The sequence below is a fragment of the Lissotriton vulgaris genome, chromosome 8 (assembly GCF_964263255.1).
Source record: "Lissotriton vulgaris chromosome 8, aLisVul1.2, whole genome shotgun sequence".
Lineage (NCBI taxonomy): Eukaryota > Metazoa > Chordata > Amphibia > Caudata > Salamandridae > Lissotriton > Lissotriton vulgaris.
The window spans coordinates 480,938,601-480,959,085 of NC_141696.1; the positions used below are offsets into that span (position 1 = coordinate 480,938,601).

A 20,485-nucleotide genomic window follows, 5' to 3' on the forward strand; every position below is an offset into this window, starting at 1 on the left:
CCGGACACCTGAGTCCCACAGCTATAGTCTGATCCCCGTTTCTCCAGAGGCTCTCTAGGGCTAGGCCTTTGGGTTCTGCTAGGCTGATCCACCAGTCCCCACGTGTACCATTTTCCCATGGACTTCAGCTGTAGCGTTTGAGGCTACCCTTGCAACCAACACCTCTGCATCCGGACACACAAGGGCACGTAAACCAAAACTGCTGGCGGTTCTCAGGACCTTGAGTATTGTAGATTATGACGAGGTGGTGTCCTATACATAGGGATGTTATATTGTGATCATTTTATAGTAGGATTTTAATGAATTTGTTCATAATTACCTTGTTAATATCCTTTTGTGGTTTTAAAGCAAATAAAGACTTTTTGACTGACTGGTAGAGTAGAGTGAACTAAAGTAGAATAACGTAGAGTGGAGAGACGCCGAGTGGAGTGACATGGAGTGACGCAGAGTGGAGTGAGAGTGGAGTGACGTAGAGTGGAGTGGTGTAGAGTGGCATAGAGTAGTGCAGATTGGAATGGAGTGGCATAAAGTAGAGTGGTATGAGTTGGGTAGAGTAGAGTGGTACAGCGTGAAGTGGCATAGAGTGAAGTGGCATGGAGTGGAGAGGCATAGAGCGGAGTAGCGTTGATTAGAGTGGTGTAGAGTAGCGTGGAGTGGTATAGAGTGACGCAGAGTGGCATTGTGTGTGGTGAAGTGACAAGGGGTGGAGTGGCATAGAGTAGAGCCTAGAGGCATAGAGTGGCATTAAGTAGCATAGAGGGGAGCTGCACAGAGTAGTACAGTTGTGGGTGTAAGTAACTACTGCTTCGATAGAGGCAGTGGCGTAAAACATCCGAGACGTGCAAATAAATGCAGTCATGAACAGATTAACTGTAAAGAAAATCTAATGTAAAATAAAAGCCCATCTTTTGAAAGCATTCTTTAACATAAAAGTGCTTCTTTTGAAACAATTCACATTGCACAAGCAGGAATAATCTCAAAATACTTTTTTTTTTTTATTGTGCTTTGCAAAAGACGAGAAAGAACACATGTACTTAGTCAATGTTCCAGAGAGGAGCTAACACAAGAAAAGAAGGGAAGCCTACGGGAGTTATGGAAACAAAAGATTGCAAGTAAGAGTGACATTGAAAACAACCAATGGTATACTGTGGGTGAGATCTAAGACAACTGAGTAGTAAACAATAATTTTGCAGCACAGCGCATGCGCTGTGTAGGCGAGGCATAAAAATGATGGAATACTAAAATAATGTCATCCCACAAGAGCAATTCATTAGATTTTGGTATTGTGAATATAGAGAACAAATATGCAAATTAGACTATGCCTGCACAAACATTAAAATTCAGCCTTTGCCAGGCACTGGATGAACATTTCAACACTGCTGGCATGCAAGGAGCGTACAACCGGAGATTGTGGACTAAGAGGGTAGTCCATATAATGACCTCCTGAGCCTCCACCAATCAATACTCCTTGAAGTGCAAGTGGATGTTTTATAAATGCATAATATATTTTCGTATAAAATGAGTTCAAGGTGAAAAGCAACATTTGCATGAATATATTGCGAACTCAACCACTGATGGATTATACCAAAGGCAAGGCATTATATCATAGCAAAATTGAATTAATACTGGCAGAAAGCACTATTTTCACAACGCTAGTCAGCAAGCTGAGCTCAGTTATGGAAGAGAACCATGTCAAGAAATAGAATTTAAGTGATCTGTTATGAAGGAGGGAAACAATGCAAATAACTGATTAGACCTCACCTTGGACATTTTAGAGGGTATCAATGTTTTTTCCATTTTAATAGGTTTAACCACTTGTGCGGCTTGTGAAGCATTGTCTTTACATTTTTGGATGCTCAAAAAAGTATGCTTCCTCTGAAAAGAGAGACATTACAAGTTATATGAAGGTGCCTTTGAAAAGAGTTGATATACAATGTAGATTCAAAAAAATCTAAATGCGTACTTGTAAATTTTCCAATCGAGCCTGGAGTTTTTTGGCTTGAATTTCAAGCTTCTTGTTCTGTTCGCTGACATCGTTTAGCTACAAAAAAAACAAGCGGCTGAGTATTAAAGATAATGTAAAAGGTGAATGAACCACTTATGAAACTAAAAACAGGCTCAAAGAATCTCCCACTTCCTTTTTAGAAAGAATTGTGGCAAAATAAATAAATGCCAGAGCCTTGTCTGCTTTCTTACTTTCCTGCATTTGTAATGGAGTTCAAAATCAGCTGCAAAGAAGTCTACTTGATTTTCACTTCAAGCACCTTTTAAACTACAACACTTATGTAAAAAATTTGAAAATTGGTTGGAACATTCTCAGACAAAAATACACTTTTGTTCAATACATATATGAAAATAGGGATAACTGTCTACAATCATCAACACCTTCACTTTACAAATACAGAAACATTTATATTAGAGAACAATTGGTGTAAATATGGGGGAGGGGGACAGGGAGTCTGTGCAATGCCCAAACACAAAAACCCGGTGAAGTTCATTAGCTAATTGTAACCATAAAACTCTTAATGAGTACAAACATCACTGAAATGTACCCTTTTCCTCCAACAAATAAAAACATAGTCTCTAGTTTATGATCACGTTTCTCATGTTTCCCTGCTTCAAACATATTTACAGAGCAGTTTTACACCAGATTCCCAGGGACCAAACACGTGGTACACCAATTATAAGAAAGGGGATAACAGTTATCCAGTGAATTATTGAATGACCACCATTTTGACTGTAAATATGTTGCCAAAGAGCTCCTGTAGGATAATAGGATAGGGCAGTGCTGTATCACCTGATACCTGATTCACAAAGAGTCTTAAGTATCTGTGTGTGATATCTGGTAATATTAGGGCTGTGGCAACCATTAATAAGCTGAGTTAACTTATGAGTGTTGTGAACTCTGCACCCATATTTAGCCAGCAACATGGCGCAGTGAGTTGGACAATCAAAGCTAACAAAATACAGTGATCTTGAATCATTAATTCGAATCCAGCCAATGCTAACTCTGTACTCCAGTATTCTATGGGAGGTAAATTGTGTTCCATAAATTGTGTAATAATGACATTGGTTATTCACAGCAGTTAAAAAAGCCAGGTGCAGCTACCTGATAGCTATAGAGGAGATGGGTTTGGGGCTTCCCCCCTCGACCGTCACCTACCCAGCCGGACTTTGGGCAGACTTTCCTTCGTCTTTTTGCCGGATCTCCCTTCCACCCCTTTACCCTTACCCCCTTCCTCTCAACACTTCACTTCACTTATCTCGTTCTCTATGCTCCTGTAATTGTTTGTCTAACAACTGATGTAATCTTGTAATTTTGTGGAACCTCCTGTAAAGCGCTCTGATACCTCCGGGTCTAGCCAGCACTATATAAAACTCTTCAATAATAATAAGAAATAATAATATAATGCTATTAGAACATTCTAAGCACTGAGGGTAGATTACTCTTAAACAAAAAAGGGAAAAACAGAAAGACAAACGTTGGAATGTTGGACCAGAAGGTTAGCAAGCTATTATTGGCCCAGATCCACATCTGGTCCCAATGGAGCTCTTGACATTCCAATGTTCTAAAACTATTTAAACTGAATTTGCCTAAACTTACACAAGTCTGTTTCTTCTTGACCATTGCAACGCCGTACCAGTAAAACTCCTAAAAAGGTACATCTGTCTTTATCTTCCAAATATTAGCAGGCAGGCCATCCGTTTATTGTGAGACAGAATGCACACATGGTCTGTAATACTGGCTTACTGACTCTCACTTATCTTGTGGACTAGACAGTTAAGCTGTTGTGCTTTATCAATTTATGAGGCGTCTGAAAATGTGCTTTGCAGGCGCCCTACAGAGACACTCCTTTGTATAGGGTGGTAACTGCTGCCTTCTTCTAGCGTTAGCTAATAGTCCCTGCACATGTCAAAGGAAGAATTCAACACAAATAGTAATCTACCTGAATATACCTGATTTCATGAGTACTTAGTAATTATTACTAACTCCAAAGGCCACATACCTTTAGTCTAAGTTTCTGCTTTTAGTTTTATCAATTTGGTGCAACATTGCTCATTCTGCCGCAAGAGTATAAAGAGCTCTCTCCCTGCGGCGGATGCGTAATTTGGAAAAAAAGGTAGGTCGGAAAAGTGTTAATATGGAACTCTTTAGGCCTTTTTGCAATAAATTCTACTTGTCCTCATGTTAGTTTAAATCTGAAAAAACAATTTTGTGTAGCTTTGTCTGGTTCTCACTTATAAACTGGGAAAATTCCGCCAATAGAGCTTTTTGGGTTGTAGTTAGAAAATTAATACTAGATGAGAAAGCGATATAAAAGGGTCTATCTTTGCACTAGATGCACACATTTTTCTTACAATTGGTGGCACTAAGCCTCCAACCCAGCCTTAGTTCTGGCAATTTCTGACAGACTGGATGTAGCCAGAAGCCCCAGGAAGGAAAGTGGATTTGCAGTAATATTTAAAGAATCCTTTCTGTTGTTACCTTTGGCCCACGTACCTACTTTGCAGCTGAATTGCTCGGTTTTCTACTTGAGCTGTTTGCTTTGTGTACATTTTAGGGCATTTTTATTTATTGCCCTCCTACTCCTAACTCTAATTGTAGCACTATTCCCCTAGAATGCTTATCACACTATTATTAGGAACTGCGAATTTATCATTTTAGGACACTTCATGGTTTAGCCAACAACCCAACTCATTTAAACATTAAAAGTTTCTCTGAGGCCTGTCAAACCATATGTCCAAGTCAGTTTGTAAATTGTTGTACCCTTGTTAAGAGCTACACTCAAACTTATCTTCTCCTCGCTCAGTAATGTAGAAACGGTCAATAGCAATCCCCTTCCCTAAATGGACCATTTTTTTGTTACAATTCACTGCGACCTTGGAAGTAATTTTAAAGGAACAGTATTGAAGGTGAAGGTTCAAGGATGAGACTGGTTTAAGGTTACGCAAAACACCTTTCACCCCGCTCAATATGCTTTTTCCCTTAGTTTTAATAAGGGTGATTGCTGCCTCTTTAAAGATAAGATAGAGGACTGGCCTCTAAAGCTGTGGACTCTTTAGGTCCTATGCAGATGTTTTCAACACATCTATAAGAATACGCCTCTTTTTGGAAAGAATCAGCCCCCATTTCTTTGGACCGACGCTGATGGTTTGTTGACTCTGTACACTGGGCACTGCTAAATAGGCACCAGTGTATGAGCTATGCCACCTAAATCATTTCAACTTTGACTACACTCATGAGCAGTATTTTAAACTTAGCTATACGTCTCTAGTGTATGGTACATAAGTGTACCCAGGGTTTGTAAGTTAAATGCCACTAGTGGACTGCAGCACATATTGTGCAACCATTAAAGTCACAATGTAAAGCATGTCTCCAGGCTTGTCCCTGCAGACTGGGTATGCAGTTTTAAAACTGCAAATTCAACAGGAAAATAAATGGTTACATTATAACAACTTACAATGCCTATCTACAGTTTAGGGGTAGCTAGAAACATGATTCAGGCACTCATTTTAATAGCCATTTAAAATCCAGCTTAATGGTCAAGCTGTAATTTATATCACGATTTTGAAAATGACACTTTTAGAAACTTGCCATTTTCCTGCCCGTGCTAAATGTGCCTTTCTGTCAGCGTTTACTGTCACCCAGGAGCTGAATGGGTCCTTAATTCGGTATAAAGTGGCTCCCAGGAGTTGAGACAAAGGGAGAGCTGTTGACATTCCCCAGACATGATAGCCATGTGGCAGCGCCTAGTAACTCAATTAACTTCAAAGGAGGCCTACCCTGCCACAGGCAGATGTTGTTCACATCTGGGCCTGCCCCCTCTATTGCCCTGCTAACCAATCCAGGCACCAATCCCAGTGGGAGAGAAGCTGCCCCCACAACTAATTTTTAATGACCACAGGTGAGTTTGTGCTATTTTCCCTGGCCACATCTATAGGGTAACTACAGGAACTCTGCACTGGGAAAGAAAGGTTCTGACATCTTGCTTTTAGGTAGAGAGAGGCACTGTGGGGTAGTTTACAAAAAAGCACACAGGGAGTGCTGTAAAAGTGGGTAGGGGCATGTTAGAAATGAGGTCTCTAGTTGGCAGAGGCATGCACCTTGTCCAAGTCTGGACCATTACTCTAGTCAGTGTAAGCAAGAGACACACTAGCTTGGAACAGAGCAGTCAGGCATTTCTAAAGAGGCAATGTGTAAATTATCTCTCTCCATACTGCTTTAGAACAATAGACAATTTTATAAATAATCAAGACCAAAACATCAAGAATCCAATAAGCAGAAGTTGAGTTAAGAATTTAAGAATAAAAAGAATTCTATGGCTTAGAAGCAATTAGAGCTAATGGGGGTTGTATTGTTGCACTGGTCCAGGGCAAAATCAATAGTTCGGGTCGAACGCGACGGAGAGCAGGCTGACTAAAGGACCAACGCAAGACCAGGTGAACAAAGTACCTTATCCTGGTCGCAAAAGTGAACTGCGGGCTCTGTCGAGTGATGTGCTGAGCGATGGTTCGACAATGCTCAGACTTTCTCCAGGCAGTGATGGCAATGCGTCAGTTCCGAAGGCGAAGCACCAAGATGTGTTGGTTCGGAAATGTGATTCGTTGGAGTTTTCCATCCAATTGAGGGGATAAGTCGATCACTCAACACTGTTGTGGCAGCGATGCAAGGTTCCTATGCACTGGGTTCTCTAGTGTTGGCTTAGGGAGTGAGGAAAGACGGCTGAGGAAAGGCGTCTTCCTGGGATGTCACGACAAAAAGTTTTACCAAGGAACAAGGGACATACTTACGTTAGAAGTACCCGGTGACCTTGTTGATACCGGAGCGGCGGGTATGACTGGCTAGGCTGTCTACTGTGCGTTACAGAACTAGTGTCCAAAAAATAAAGTGGCAGCATTTTGAGTGCAGCCCTGATGAAACTGCTTAACGCAACATAGCAGTGAAACATGTCGGCACTGGCAATAGGTAATGGTATGCATGATTAGCTACCAGCCTTTTTAATATTCAACAGCACACGATCACCGCCCTATGAATAAAATTGGTTAAGGGACTGGTGTGCTGTGTGTGTTTTAGGCACTCAGTTATATTTGTGTGTGTTTGTCACCAGCAGATTTTTCTGCACTTCACTATTTGTCACTTTATTTGTTGTTTGTTTTGGACACTTCTTTTATTTCTTCTTATTTTCTTTGAGAAGCAAGTGACTACCGATGATGAGACAGGGGTCTGTCTGGAAATTGCATACCAGTTACCCCGATGGTGGTGTTTCCGTGAGGGGTCATTTGCTTCTCGCACATTTTTTCCTCTATTAAGAGCAGGGTCCAATGTTTGGTGTGGACTTGTGTGACCAATTTTATCTTGGTTCACTTTGAGTTGGTGTTCTGTGGTGTTGCCCGGGAGAACAGGTTTTTTAAAGTGGGCGGAGTACAGTGCATTACCTCCTTATAAAGTGTATAAGAGAGTAGTGGGGAGCAGGACATTTGGACCCCCATGTGAGTCACTGATATATTTGTACGCCACTGGATTGGGTCTTTATTCGTATTGTAGTTAGGGAGTGATGCGCCAATTCTACTCTTGCAAAAGGGTTAATGCACCGGTTCTGCTCGATGCAGCATAGCAGTTCTTCTGACAGAGTCCAGTTGTAGATCCAGAAGTGTCTGACTTGGTGGGGTCAGAGACCCAGTACTTATACCAAAATGTGCCTTTGAAGTGGGGGTGACTTCAAAAAAAAGGATCTTTGAAAGTATCTTTTCTTCCTCTGCTCTGGCTCCAGACTATCTATCGGGGATAGTCAGCCCTTTGTGTGGGGTCAGGCCACTACCTAGTCAGATCTGAGTGTCAGCCCCTCGTTCCCTTTATATCCAGGAAAAGTCATCAGGATGCAGAGGAGCACTCAGACACGCCTAACCTTCCTGTGTTTTTGGCTGTAAAGAGGGAAAGCATAAAGTATAGCTGTCACCCACCCCAGACGTGTATTGGAGACATCATGCAGGCACACAGAGCAGTAAGAGCGGAGAAATGCCCACTTTCTAAAAAGTAGAATTTCTAAAAGAGTAATGGTAAATCTTACTTTACCAGAATGTTTACCATTACAATTCCGAATATATAAAACATGATACAGCTACATCTTGCTAATCAGGAATTACAGCTTAAAAGTGTATTAAGGAATTTCCAATGTTAACTTATGAGCGGAGTAGGCCTCACCGTAGTGAAAAATGAATTTGGGTATTAGTCACTACCAGGACATGCAATACATGTCCTACCTTTTACTTACACAACCCCCTGTCTTATGGGCTATTGAGGGACTACCTATGTGTAATAAAAGAGGAGTTTGAAGCTTGGAAAAGGGCTTCAAATGCCAATTCAAAGTGGCAGTAAACTGCACACACAGACCCTGCAATGGCATGTGTGAGATAGGTTTGAAAGGATACTTGTGTGGGTGGCACAATCAGTGCTGTAGGCCCACTAGAACCATTTAATTTATAGGCCCTGGGTATATGGTATGCTACTTTACAAGTGATTTATAAGTAAACTAAATATGCCAGTTGCGTCTACACCAATGTTACAATGTTTAGGGGAGAAGCACATGCACCTCAGCAGTGGTAAGTGCTCAGAGTTCTAAGGCCAACACAAAGAATCAGCAAAAACAGGAGATAAGCAGGTAAAAGGTTTGGGGCAAGACCACCTTAAGGATGACAGGTCAAACAGGGCACCTCTGGGAACTTTTACCCCACTGGTTAACCTATGTCCATGAGTTTCCCTCAGCCACAGGCTAGCACTGGGCATAAATGTGACGCCCTCAGGAACCTCCTCAGAACACTGCTGAACCACTGGAAGACAGAAGAAGGACTGCACCTACAGTTTTGATCTGTGAAGAGAACCCTAAGGGCAGGCACTGCTCCCACTTGCCCCAGAACTGAGAGGTGGACTCCAAGGATCTGTTGACTGACTTTCTGTTAATCTACAGGGACCCTAAAGCATCAAGAAGCCTACTTTCCAACAGAGCCCCGCTGACCAGTTCCAATTGGCCCTCCCCTAAGTCCTGCTGGTGGCTTCTTTTAGAGTGAGTCTTGACCTCTAAGGGGTGTCAATAAGTTCCTGGGGTGCTTAGATATGTATCAGAGTATGCTCCTCTTTCTTAACCCTAAAACCTGAGACAGAAGACTGGGACCAACCTGCCAAGCTGATCTGTCAAGGGTGTATTTCCAGTGGGTCAGACTTTATCACAGGTCCGCAGCTTCAAATTTGATTCAAAGCGTCAGCACAGAGTGGCATCCAATGACTTTGAAACCCCTCAGGCTGAAAGAATTCAGCTACCAAAAAACAGGTTATGTCCGAAGGTAGCAATCTTCGCCGGGTCTGACCATAAGTAGTATATGATCAATGTCAACAACTTCCTGAACACTAATTCTGGACTTTTCCCGCTCAGAGCTTTTCCCTCCATCTCCGCATCTGCAAATCTGATTCAGGGGGCAAGATGCTGAGTGCCATTAGATTATGTCAACCCCTTTCTGGCTGAAATAATTCAACTTTCAGAAAAGAGACCATAAGTAGGAATCTATGCAGGGTACGTAGGACTCTATCTTCTCTACAGTAGCAAATGTGATTCAGACGTCCAAACAGCGAGTGGCATTTGATGATGCCGAACCATCTCTGGCTGAAAGAATTCAACTTCTAGAAAAGAGACTAAGGGCCTGATTTAGACCTTGGTGGTACTACCGCCGTCCTGTGGCTGACCCAAGTAGTCCGTCAAGCTGACGACGACCCTCCTGCCGTATTTAGATGTTGCATCAATAGACAGTGGACCACACCGGTCTACTCTGCTGGCTAACAGTACTCCGTCGTTGAAGCCGAGCAGATTTAGATTTTATCTTTGCGCTGGCGGTGTATTGACAGAGTGAGGCCATGGTGGAGTGGAGACAGGTAAGTACAACTTATTATCAGAGCAATACACATATAGGTTGTGAATCTGCCAATATGTATATGTAGGTAATGTGCACTGCACATATTTTTACATATAGCATTGCAACAAACAACATACACACCATTGAATGTACACCCACAGCCACCACAAAACCCTACCTCAGATCCTGGAGACAACGGGGTGGCTGAGCCTCATGGTTAATTAGCAGCAGCACAAAATGAACCTGGACAATGGTGTTCAAGACAGAATTGATGTGGGACCCCGAAAAAGGTGGTTTTCACCTCTTTTTCTTCAATTACGCCAACCCGAGCTTGGAGGTTTACCCGCCCCAGTTGCCTTGACAGAAAGGCACATCGTAATTTGGACGGCGAGAATCTTGGTGGGACTCCCTCCGACAGCAGCTTCTGCCTCGGACACCGTCGACGCAGAGAAAGATTCTGGGGGGAACAGCGGGACTGTGGCAGTCGTCCCTCCAGTGATCAGCCAACATCTAAAATCAAGTGGGTGGACTGCCAAGGTGGCAGGCGGAAAGACCATCGAAAAAGCAACAGTGGGACCAGTCCCGCCAAGATCTAATTCAGGCTCTAAGTCCGAAGGTAGAAATCTTTACTAGGTTCGACCTCAAGTAGCATCCAATTGATGTAGACTACTTCCTGAGTGCAAATTCTAGACATTTCCCACTTGGAGCTTTTCCCGCCTTCGTTGATGGCTTCACCGAGAATGTCATTTGTCAAATCCTGCGGATCCAACCTTAAACCTTGCCCCACGGAGGACTCTATCTTCTAAGTAAATGTTTAAGTCCGAAGGAAACCCTTTGACAGGACCTGTCTAGTCCTTGGATCCAACTTGTGCTTCATCGGAGTGAGCCTTAAACCTTACCCATTTCGCTATCTAGCATGGCCAGTTACCCACCGATGGCACTTTGTGCAATTTTAATTGTAAAACTGAATCTGATCATTAGAATTCATATCTCGAGGTTCCTTTTATTGTATTTCTTCATTTTGTTGTTATTTTAAAAAAAAATATTCTCTATTTTATAAGTTGGTGTGGGATTTATATTGTAATTATATTGAACTAAGCAGCTGACCATGGTTATGCACTTCAATTTCTGAGTAAAAGTGTAAGTTCAAAGATTGTGCAAATCACGTCCGGAGCTCGCAGCAAAAATGCTCCACTGTCAGACAGATCCCGAAGCTTATGTAGAAAAGGACGGTTCACCAAGAAGCAAAGTACAAACAAGCTCAAGCTTTATCCAAAATTCTTTATTCTTTTCAATCTTTTTAAAAAACTTAGCCAACGCGTCTCGTTCGTTTGAATTTTGGCAGGGCTGAAAGAAGTACAGAATACAAAAACAAACTAAGTATACACATTCGAACGAGCTCCAGATGGGATTGGACTATCTATGAACTTACACTTTTACTCAGAAATTGAAGTGCATAACCATGGTCAGCTGCTCAGTTTATTAAAATTGGTTTATTGTTTGACTGTTTTGCACTCATTTCTATCTTGTTACTTTACTTAAAATGGATTTAATCTTGTACTTTAGTATTGAACAATGCCTAGATTTCAGGATGGCAATTGCAAACAAAACAGGTGATGGACCGAATGTGGATCAATGTCACACATTCACCCCAGTCCAAAGATCTGGGCCCAAATCCATCGTTTTTTTGCACTCCACACCACCCTGGGTTAGACAATGGCGATATGCAAATCAGCTCTGACCCTGTGCCCCATGGGAACAGTCCAGTCCGAACTACAAAAGCCATGTCCTTCCCAGAACGGAATCAAGCATCCGAGGACCGGACCTGTTTCGAGGTAACACCTCTCATCAGCCCGGCTAGCTTGACTCCAGTGGTGTGGAGTGCCTGGGACCCACGTCTAGGCATCCCCAGCGCACTTATGGCGGCAATTGCAAACAAAACAGGTGATGGACCGAATGTGGATCAATGTCACACATTCACCCCAGTCCAAGGATCTGGGCCCAAATCCATCGTTTTTTTGCACTCCACACCACCCTGGGTTAGACAATGGCGATATGCAAATCAGCTCTGACCCTGTGCCCCATGGGAACAGTCCAGTCCGAACTACAAAAGCCATGTCCTTCCCAGAACGGAATCAAGCATCCGAGGACCGGACCGGTTTCGAGGTAACACCTCTCATCAGCCCGGCTAGCTTGACTCCAGTGGTGTGGAGTGCCTGGGGCCCACGTCTGGGCATCCCCAGCGCACTTATGGCGGCAATTGCAAACAAAACAGGTGATGGACCGAATGTGGATCAATGTCACACATTCACCCCAGTCCAAAGATCTGGGCCCAAATCCATCGTTTTTTTGCACTCCACACCACCCTGGGTTAGACAATGGCGATATGCAAATCAGCTCTGACCCTGTGCCCCATGGGAACAGTCCAGTCCGAACTACAAAAGCCATATCCTTCCCAGAACGGAATCAAGCATCCGAGGACCGGACTCGAGGTAACACCTCTCATCAGCCCGGCTAGCTTGACTCCAGTGGTGTGGAGTGCCTGGGACCCACGTCTGGGCATCCCCAGCGCACTTATGGCGGCAATTGCAAACAAAACAGGTGATGGACCGAATGTGGATCAATGTCACACATTCACCCCAGTCCAAAGATCTGGGCACTCATTTCTATCTTGTTACTTTACTTAAAATGGATTTAATCTTGTACTTTAGTATTGAACAATGCCTAGATTTCAGGATGGGCATGAGGAATTGGCCGAAGATTTGTTTGGGGCCGGTAGTGTTAAGAATGTACCAAATCAAACAACTATGGTTGTGACTAGCCTTAAGACAATGTTTGTGAAACTTGAACGGCTACGTAAGCAAAAATTAAGTAGATGGTGGGACGGGTTGACTTTAGAGCAATATATGAAAAAATAAATAAAATTGGCGAGGACTGCGGATATTAATCGTTCCTACCTTTGAAGATTTAAGCAATGACCATTTGAAAGAATGGGAGTGTAATTTAGAGGGGGCATCTGTAATAATAATGCAAATACTAGTAAGACACGCAGCGGAAAAGGGTGAGAAGTTATTATTATTATTATTACATTTCTTATATAGCGCCAGAATCGACCCCCGAAGGGGTATCTCCGCGCTTGCCTTGGGAACCCGTCCTGGTTTTTACTTGTGAGATAGCCCCTACAGGGCATCCCCAAGGTGAAAGCCAGGCATCCCGCCGCGGGGGGGCCGTTGTGGAGATTAAGCAAGCTTAATGCCCAGAGTTGCAGAGTGTGAACCCATGATTAGGTCAGGCACCGAAGCGAGAATTATCGAGTCCGTGGACATTTGAGCTCAACACCCTGCTGCGTCGGGAATCGAACCCTGGTCCCGGGTCTGACCTCTGCTTCAGGGTCTGCCTGCTCTAACCAGTGAGCCACACTTCTCCACGCAAGCGGAAATTGAGATTCTTGAAAAAGAAACCAATGAAATGCCTCAAAAAGACCTGATTGAGAAGAACTATGCGATTCTGAAATCAGTGATGGAGAGCCATCAAGTTTATCTTAAGAACAAAAAACTAAGTAGGATAAAAAGAGACGACATAGACTACAGGGATGGCAGAGTGTATACTTTTGCTAAAAAAATTTATGGTATACAGGGAACTGAAGATGTAAACAAAAAAGACCTAGAGAGAATAGAGAGGAAAGTGAGGAAACTGGGTCTAATAGTAATGAAATGAAATGAAAATGGATTTCTTAAGCGCATGGCTGCCCAAGAGCGTCCCAGCGCTGGTACACACCGCAAGCTTCCATGATCCTCAGCGGACTCAGACTCCCCGCGGGAAAAGGAAGGTCTTTAAGGATTTCCGAAACTTCTGGAGACAGGGTTCCAGGCGAAGAGCGGCAGGGAGATCGTTCCAGATCTTGGCAACATTCACAGAGAATCTCCGGCCTCCGGAACGTGCTCTCCTCACTCTGGGGGTGGTCAGCAAGTTGCTCGCGTCAGAGCGAAGGGAACGCGAGGACTTGTAGGGGCATATAAGGTCCCTGAGAATAGGGGGGCCCATTCCCTGGAGAGACTTAAAGGCGATGGAAAGGGCCTTAAATTTGATTCTCTCCCGGATGGGGAGCCAATGGAGTGATCTGAGAGCAGGTATGGCCGAAGTTCTTTTCGCCGTGCCTGTCAGTACTCTGGCCGCCGCATTTTGTACTCGCTGAAGGGTATTAATGGCTGATTCAGGGGCACCGAGCAGCAAGGCGTTGCTGTAGTCCAACCTTGACAGTATTAGCCCCTGGATCAGAAGTTTCCTGGAGCTGAAAGGAAGAAGAGGCAACACCTTCCGGACAGAGCGTAACAGACCATAGCAGATACCTGCCACTTTCTTAGTTTGTACTCTGAACGTCAGGTCAGGCTCCAGCCATACCCCCAAGCTCTTAATCTCATTCTTGGGTTGGGGCGCCTCGCCCAGACAGGGGGGCCACATGGCTTTGGGAAGGGAGGTAGAAAGGTTACCCAACAGCATAAGTTCCGTTTCGGACCCGTTGAGTTTCAGCCGTGATTCTGTCATCCAGGCCATGATACCTGTCAGACAGCACCCAAATCTTTCAGCCGCATTTTCATGGTGGGATAGCGAGACGACAAGCTGGGTGTCGTCCGCATAGGTCACTATTTTCACCCCGAAGGGTGAAACCACATCCTCCAGTGGGGCCATGTAGATATTAAAGAGCGTCGGGCTCAACGAAGAGCCCTGGGGGACTCCACACTGGAGGGGGATCGACTCGGAGAGGGTCGTACCATCGCAGACCTGATAGGACCGACCATTCAGAAAGGAAGTCATCCAGCTTAAAGCCTGGCCGGATACTCCCACCCTAGTACGGCGCTGAATGAGGATACCATGGTCGACGGTATCAAATGCCGCGCTGAGGTCAAGCCTCTGGCTTCCTCCACTACTACAATAAGGGCAGAGTCAGTACCCTGCCCAGGGCGAATGCCTGTTTGCGAGTTCTTGAGCAAGTCATGACCTTCTAGAAACATGGACAGCTGGTGATTGACCACCTTTTCCGCAATTTTGCTCAGGCCCGGCAGCAAAGAAATTGGGCGGAAGTTCGCCAGATCGTCAGGGTCAAGTCCCGGCTTTTTGAGAAGAGCCTTAACCATCGCCTTCTTCCAGCTAGGGCGAAATTCCCCACCGCCGAAGGAGGCGTTCAAAAGGTCCGTGGCCCGCGGGGAGATGGTCTGTGCAATCCACTTAAGAATATGGATCGGCATGGGGTCCGTGGGGGAGCCACTTTTGAGATTGGCTAATTCTTTGTGGAAGTCTTCCTCAGTTATGGCAGTGATGACTTCCCACAAAGGGCTCACACCACTCTCGACCTGCATTGAGGACTCAGAGGGAGGGGTACTGAGAGGAAGACTTTGTAGGATTTTTCTGACCTTGTTGTCAAAGAAGTGTGCAAGTTCGTTGCACCTAGCTCTGCTCGTAGATTGCGGCAATGAAGGAGAGGGGGTTTTCAGGAGTTCCTTGACTATAATAAAAGTTTCTCTTGAGGAGTTGGAAGCAGTCCTGATTCTCTCTTCATAAAAGGCCGCTTTTGTGTGGTTACAGGCTAGCTTGTATGCCCTCATGGCTTCCTGACAAGGGATTTTACTATTGGTGGACCAGTCTTTGCGCCAGGCGCGTTCCAGTCGTTTGCAGACCTTTCTAAGGTCGCGAAGTTCAGCTGTGTACCAAGGGTTTTTAAACCCATTACTTTTCTTGGAACTACACTTCTTGGGAAGCACCACATCCAGTGCTCCTAGTAACCAGTTGTGGAAACTCCAGTCTGCTTCAAGAGGGTTCGAGAGGGGGGCAGGAGTAGATTGCTCAAGGGCAGTGGTTAAACCATCAAGGGACAGTTTAGACCAAGGTCTTTGTGAAGACCGGATAGTGCCCTTACAATCGGAACTTGATTCCGACATGAGGGTCAAACTAAAAGGAATAAGAAAGTGGTCTGACCAGGGGAGGGGGCATGGCGGGAAAGCCCTTAGGAGTGGAACGTTAGAAAATAAAGGGTCCAGTAGATGACCCTTCAGATGCGTGGGTTCATTATTGTGCAGCGTCAGATTACACGCTTTCAATTAAGCCAGCAGATCAGCAGCCACCTTATCTCCAGGGTCATCCAAATGGAGATTCAAGTCTCCTAGAAGAAGGAAGTTGGGGGCCGAGGCTGCCAGTGTCAATGTTGTTTCCAGCAGGGAACTGATGAACTGCTTGACCCCACCCAGAGGTCGATAGATCAGCAGCCCTGACAGCGAGTAATTGGGAGAGAGTTGGATGGAAAACCTTATGCTCTCTGCGTCAGAGATCCCACCATTTTCTATCCTGCAGGCTAGAGTGTCCCTGTAGATTATAGCTAGCCCTCCACCTATGCCGTGAGGCCTGTGAAGGCACTGTATCGCGTAGCCCTTGGGAAGAGAGTTGTTTTGTCGAACTCTGAGCTGTCAGAGAGCCACGTCTCTGTAAGAAACAGAACATCAGTTTTATTATCCTGGATCATGAGGTTTACTTCAACCGAGTTCTTAACCAGAGACCGGCAATTTAGTAGGGCAAAGGCCAGGGAGGAAGGCGTTGGCTCTCCCTTTTTAGAGCCATTTCCAAACTTAGGGCAGTAAGCACACCGTCTGTATGGTACGTCCGGGCTGACTGGGTACCTGCAGTGTTGGGTAGTGGCCGGATGGAGTGCTAACAGCTCATCCCTGGTATAAGGAGAGGGACCCAATTTACATGCAGACAGTAGGGTAAAATCGGGCAGAGGTTTTGGCCCTAGGTCCGTAGTGGCCCGGACGGGCCCAGACGGGCTTGCCTCCGGCGCGCCATTGGCGCGCCCGCTCGCTGCGCGGACGGGAAATGGCCGCCATAAGTGAAGTGCCGGGGCCGAGAATCGCCCAAGCACTAGAGCGCTGAGCCTCCGACTACCCCCAAGATGGCGCCTGAAAAGCTCGCGCCAGGGAGGACAGCGTGAGTCGACCGGGGCCCTAAATCGGCCCTTAGGATGCAAGTCGCCCCTTGAAAATCAAGTGTGTGGCAGTCCTAAGTGTGCAAAGTTGCAAGAAGTATTGCTAATATTGCAGGTAAAATCACATTAAGTACAACAAATAAAATCGGCAATTTTAAAAGACAGTTGTAAAATGTGGCGTGTAAATATTGCCTGCCTCCGAGTGAGTGCCAGGGAGCTAAGTGTGTAAACCGGAGGTTTAGCACAAGGGAAAATGTATAGTGCCGGGGCCGAGAATCGCCCGAGCACTAGAGCGCTGAGCCTCCGACTACCCCCAAGATGGCGCCTGAAAAGCTCGCGCCAGGGAGGACAGCGTGAGTCGACCGGGGCCCTAAATCGGCCCTTAGGATGCAAGTCGCCCCTTGAAAATCAAGTGTGTGGCAGTCCTAAGTGTGCAAAGTTGCAAGATGTATTGCTAATATTGCACATTAAGTACAACAAATAAAATCGGCAATTTTAAAAGACAGTTGTAAAATGTGGCGTGTAAATAATGCCTGCCTCCGAGTGAGTGCCAGGGAGCTAAGTGTGAGTAACATATCAATATCATCCTTGAGTAGACCTGCCTCAAATACCACAGTGCCAGATGTTCCTTTAGAGGAAGGGGCCTCTTCCTATTAAAAGGAATTGGCCAAGCTCAGAATAAGCAACCGCTTGCAATTAAAAAGAGACCAAACAAAACAAGGAGGGGTGGCAGGAGGTCAAAGGGTAGATACTAAAAGTGCCGTAAAAAACAAGTCGAATGTGGGGACAAAACCAAAGAAACAGCCATAGTGAGAACATATGATGCTGTTGATTCTTTGATTTGTGAAAATGTTAATACTGATTTAAAGATTATTAATTTTTCTAATAAAATTCTGGATGATGATGAAGTAAACATCTTGAGTAAGGGTCTCAATTTTTGTCCCACACAGGAAGGTGACTTTGCAAATACACATGTTGATCTCTTTAAATTTGTCAGGGTACTTAAAAGACTATTTTTCCAACAGACCACACGAGCCAGGGGGAACAACAGATACCCAGGGGGCTGGAACGCACACTATAAGTGAAGTCCTATTAACTCTGAATCAGGAAGAGGATATAGACATTCCCTCAGTCCTAAATGATTTGGATATTTTGCAAAATACTAATGTAGACAGTGGACTTCATCCCAAGTCTAAGTTCGTACAAACCCATTCTTACATCATAATATTAACATTTTCTATGACAAAGTCACAAAAGATCTGTATGACTTAGAAACCCCTAAGAGATTTTCCTCAAAAGCCACTCACAATATTACAGCAGCAGAAAGGTCGGCTTTGAAAAGACTTAACAATGATTCAAATGTAGTAGTGAGAGAAGCCGATAAGGGTGGAAATATTGTTGTTATGAACCATGCTGATTATATGCAGGAGATAACAAGACAACTTAACAATAAAATCCACTACCGGGAAGTCAAGAACAATCCCATTCCAAGTACTATGATCAATGCCAAATTGACCGAATGGAGAGAGACAGGACTGCTTGATGAAGATGAGTGTAGATTTCTGTGGGTGGAATGCCCGTCCTTCCCTTCTATTTATGTATTACCGAAGGTGCACAAGGGAGGGCAATTCCCGCCGGGCAGACCAATAATCTTTGGGGTGGGATCTCCAACTGAGAAGTTATCACAGTTCGTTGATCTTAAACTTCAGAAGTATGTTCCTAACTTACCTTCTTTTGTCAGGACAGCAAGGACATTTTGATGGAATTTCGGGACTTCAAATGGTCAGATGACTTGATGTGCGACACCCTTAATGTAGAAAGTCTCTACACCTGTATAGATAAAGTGTATGGGATTAGAGCAGTAAGGTCCTTTTTAGATAGAGACGATGCAGGACTGTATGATTACATTGAAATGGTCATCTCTATGATTGATATCATCCTCACCAATAACTTCTTTCTCACTGCAGCGATCCGCAAACATTGGAAGGGGGGATTGGAGGAGTCGCAGGTTTTCCTCCCTGGTCAATACGTGGTCACCTCTGCGGGGCGGATCAAGGCGGTCACGTGCCTGTATCGCAGACTGACACAGGGCTTGAGGACCCCACTAGACAGATTGCGCGCCAAGTGGGAGGTGGACCTCGGAACTCCCATTGAGCCTAAACCTTGGGAAATGCTGCTGGAAAGAGCATGGAAATGTTCCCGGAACCCCAGATTTCAACTCATCCAATTCTATGTGTTCCATCGGGCGTACCTCACTCCTTCGAAAATGAATGAGTTCTTTGACTCTCATGCTGCCTGTCCGCGATGCAGACTGGTGGATGCAGGATATATGCATATGTTCTGGGACTGCCCTATACTCCGGGGGTACTGGGGAGGGATAATGGCCAAACTGCCTGAGGTGACAGAGAGGGACCAACAAAGTACTCCAGCTGTTTGTCTGCTGCACTGGTTCCCCCACACTGCCCGCAACAAAACTACTAGCACGTTTTTAGATTTGGTTCTGGTTTTCGCCAAGCGCGAAATCACCAGTCACTGGAAAGCGGCCGCAGGCCCTAATGCTGGTCGCTGGCTCAGAGATTTTCTGAAGTGGGCGGGATACGAGGGGACCCTCCAACTTCAACTCGCTAGTAGAACTGACAATGACAAGCAATGGGACACAGCCAGAGCCTGGGTAGCACTGACAGATCTACTTAGGACCCGACTGAAGAAGAGGACTGATCTCCTGATCCTACGTGCCCGCTAGGTGGTGTGGAACCTCAGCTGTGATCAGGGTGCTGACCGCGTGGACAGGAGGTGAGAACGCCTGATTGGGTGCTTTCTCTCGGATGGTGATTAGTCCATTGTTAGAGGTTTTAATTGGAGTGTGCAGGATACATTATGAGCGGCACACGTGACATTGGTGAGGCGGCATGTCTGTGGGGTGGGGGGGTTAGGAGGGGGGACGGATTGCAGGGGGATGGGTGCGAGTCTGTTAGCGGGGAGGGTGGGAGGGAAGGGGAGTTGGATGTTTTGTTACCTGCTTTATTGAATGGAAGACGACTGTGTTTAGGAAGAACGTGAAGGCGACTGTGTTTAGGAAGAACATGTGTTAAATAGCATGAGTCCCGCAGCACTATGCTATTCGGCGACGGAATTAGGACACCTGACTCAAACAAGACTATGCACTGCGTGTTGATAGTGCAGGGGCTACCACTGCCTAGCCGAAAGATGATGTAATGTTCCATTGTATTTCCATATATGGCTCGAGCGGTATGAATGCATCGTGCATTTAATGGTGAAGTGAAACAACTGTATTACCTCTGAACGAAAATTCAATAAAATCTGTTTTGAAAAAAACCCAATAACTTCTTTCTCTTTGACAACCGTTGGTTCCAACAAGTACATGGAACTGCGATGGGCTAAAAGTTTGCTTCCTCATACGCCTGCCTCTTTATGGGGTGGTTCGAGAGGGAGCATGCTTGGGGGAGAGGTGCCTCCCCCTGGACTAATAACATCGTGTACTAGGGGAGGAGGTACATCGGTGATGTGATCTGTCTCCGGTCGGGATCTGTGGAACAGTTGGAACAATATGTGACTTTACTGAATGTAAATTCCTTTAATGTTAAATTC

The 20,485-nt window shown here is 45.1% G+C and overlaps 1 protein-coding gene across 1 annotated transcript in view; it reads right to left on the minus strand.

The window, feature by feature from the left end:
• The window catches only part of CCDC138 (coiled-coil domain containing 138), a 278,286-nt gene that overhangs the window by 122,925 nt on the left and 134,876 nt on the right, over positions 1 to 20,485 (minus strand). Inside the window, exons 8-9 of the mRNA XM_086934286.1 lie at positions 1,964 to 2,041; positions 1,762 to 1,875 (exon numbers count right to left, since the gene is read on the minus strand). Of these exons, the coding sequence (XP_086790412.1) occupies positions 1,762 to 1,875; positions 1,964 to 2,041 (192 nt within the window). The remainder of the gene's footprint in view (positions 1 to 1,761; positions 1,876 to 1,963; positions 2,042 to 20,485) is intronic.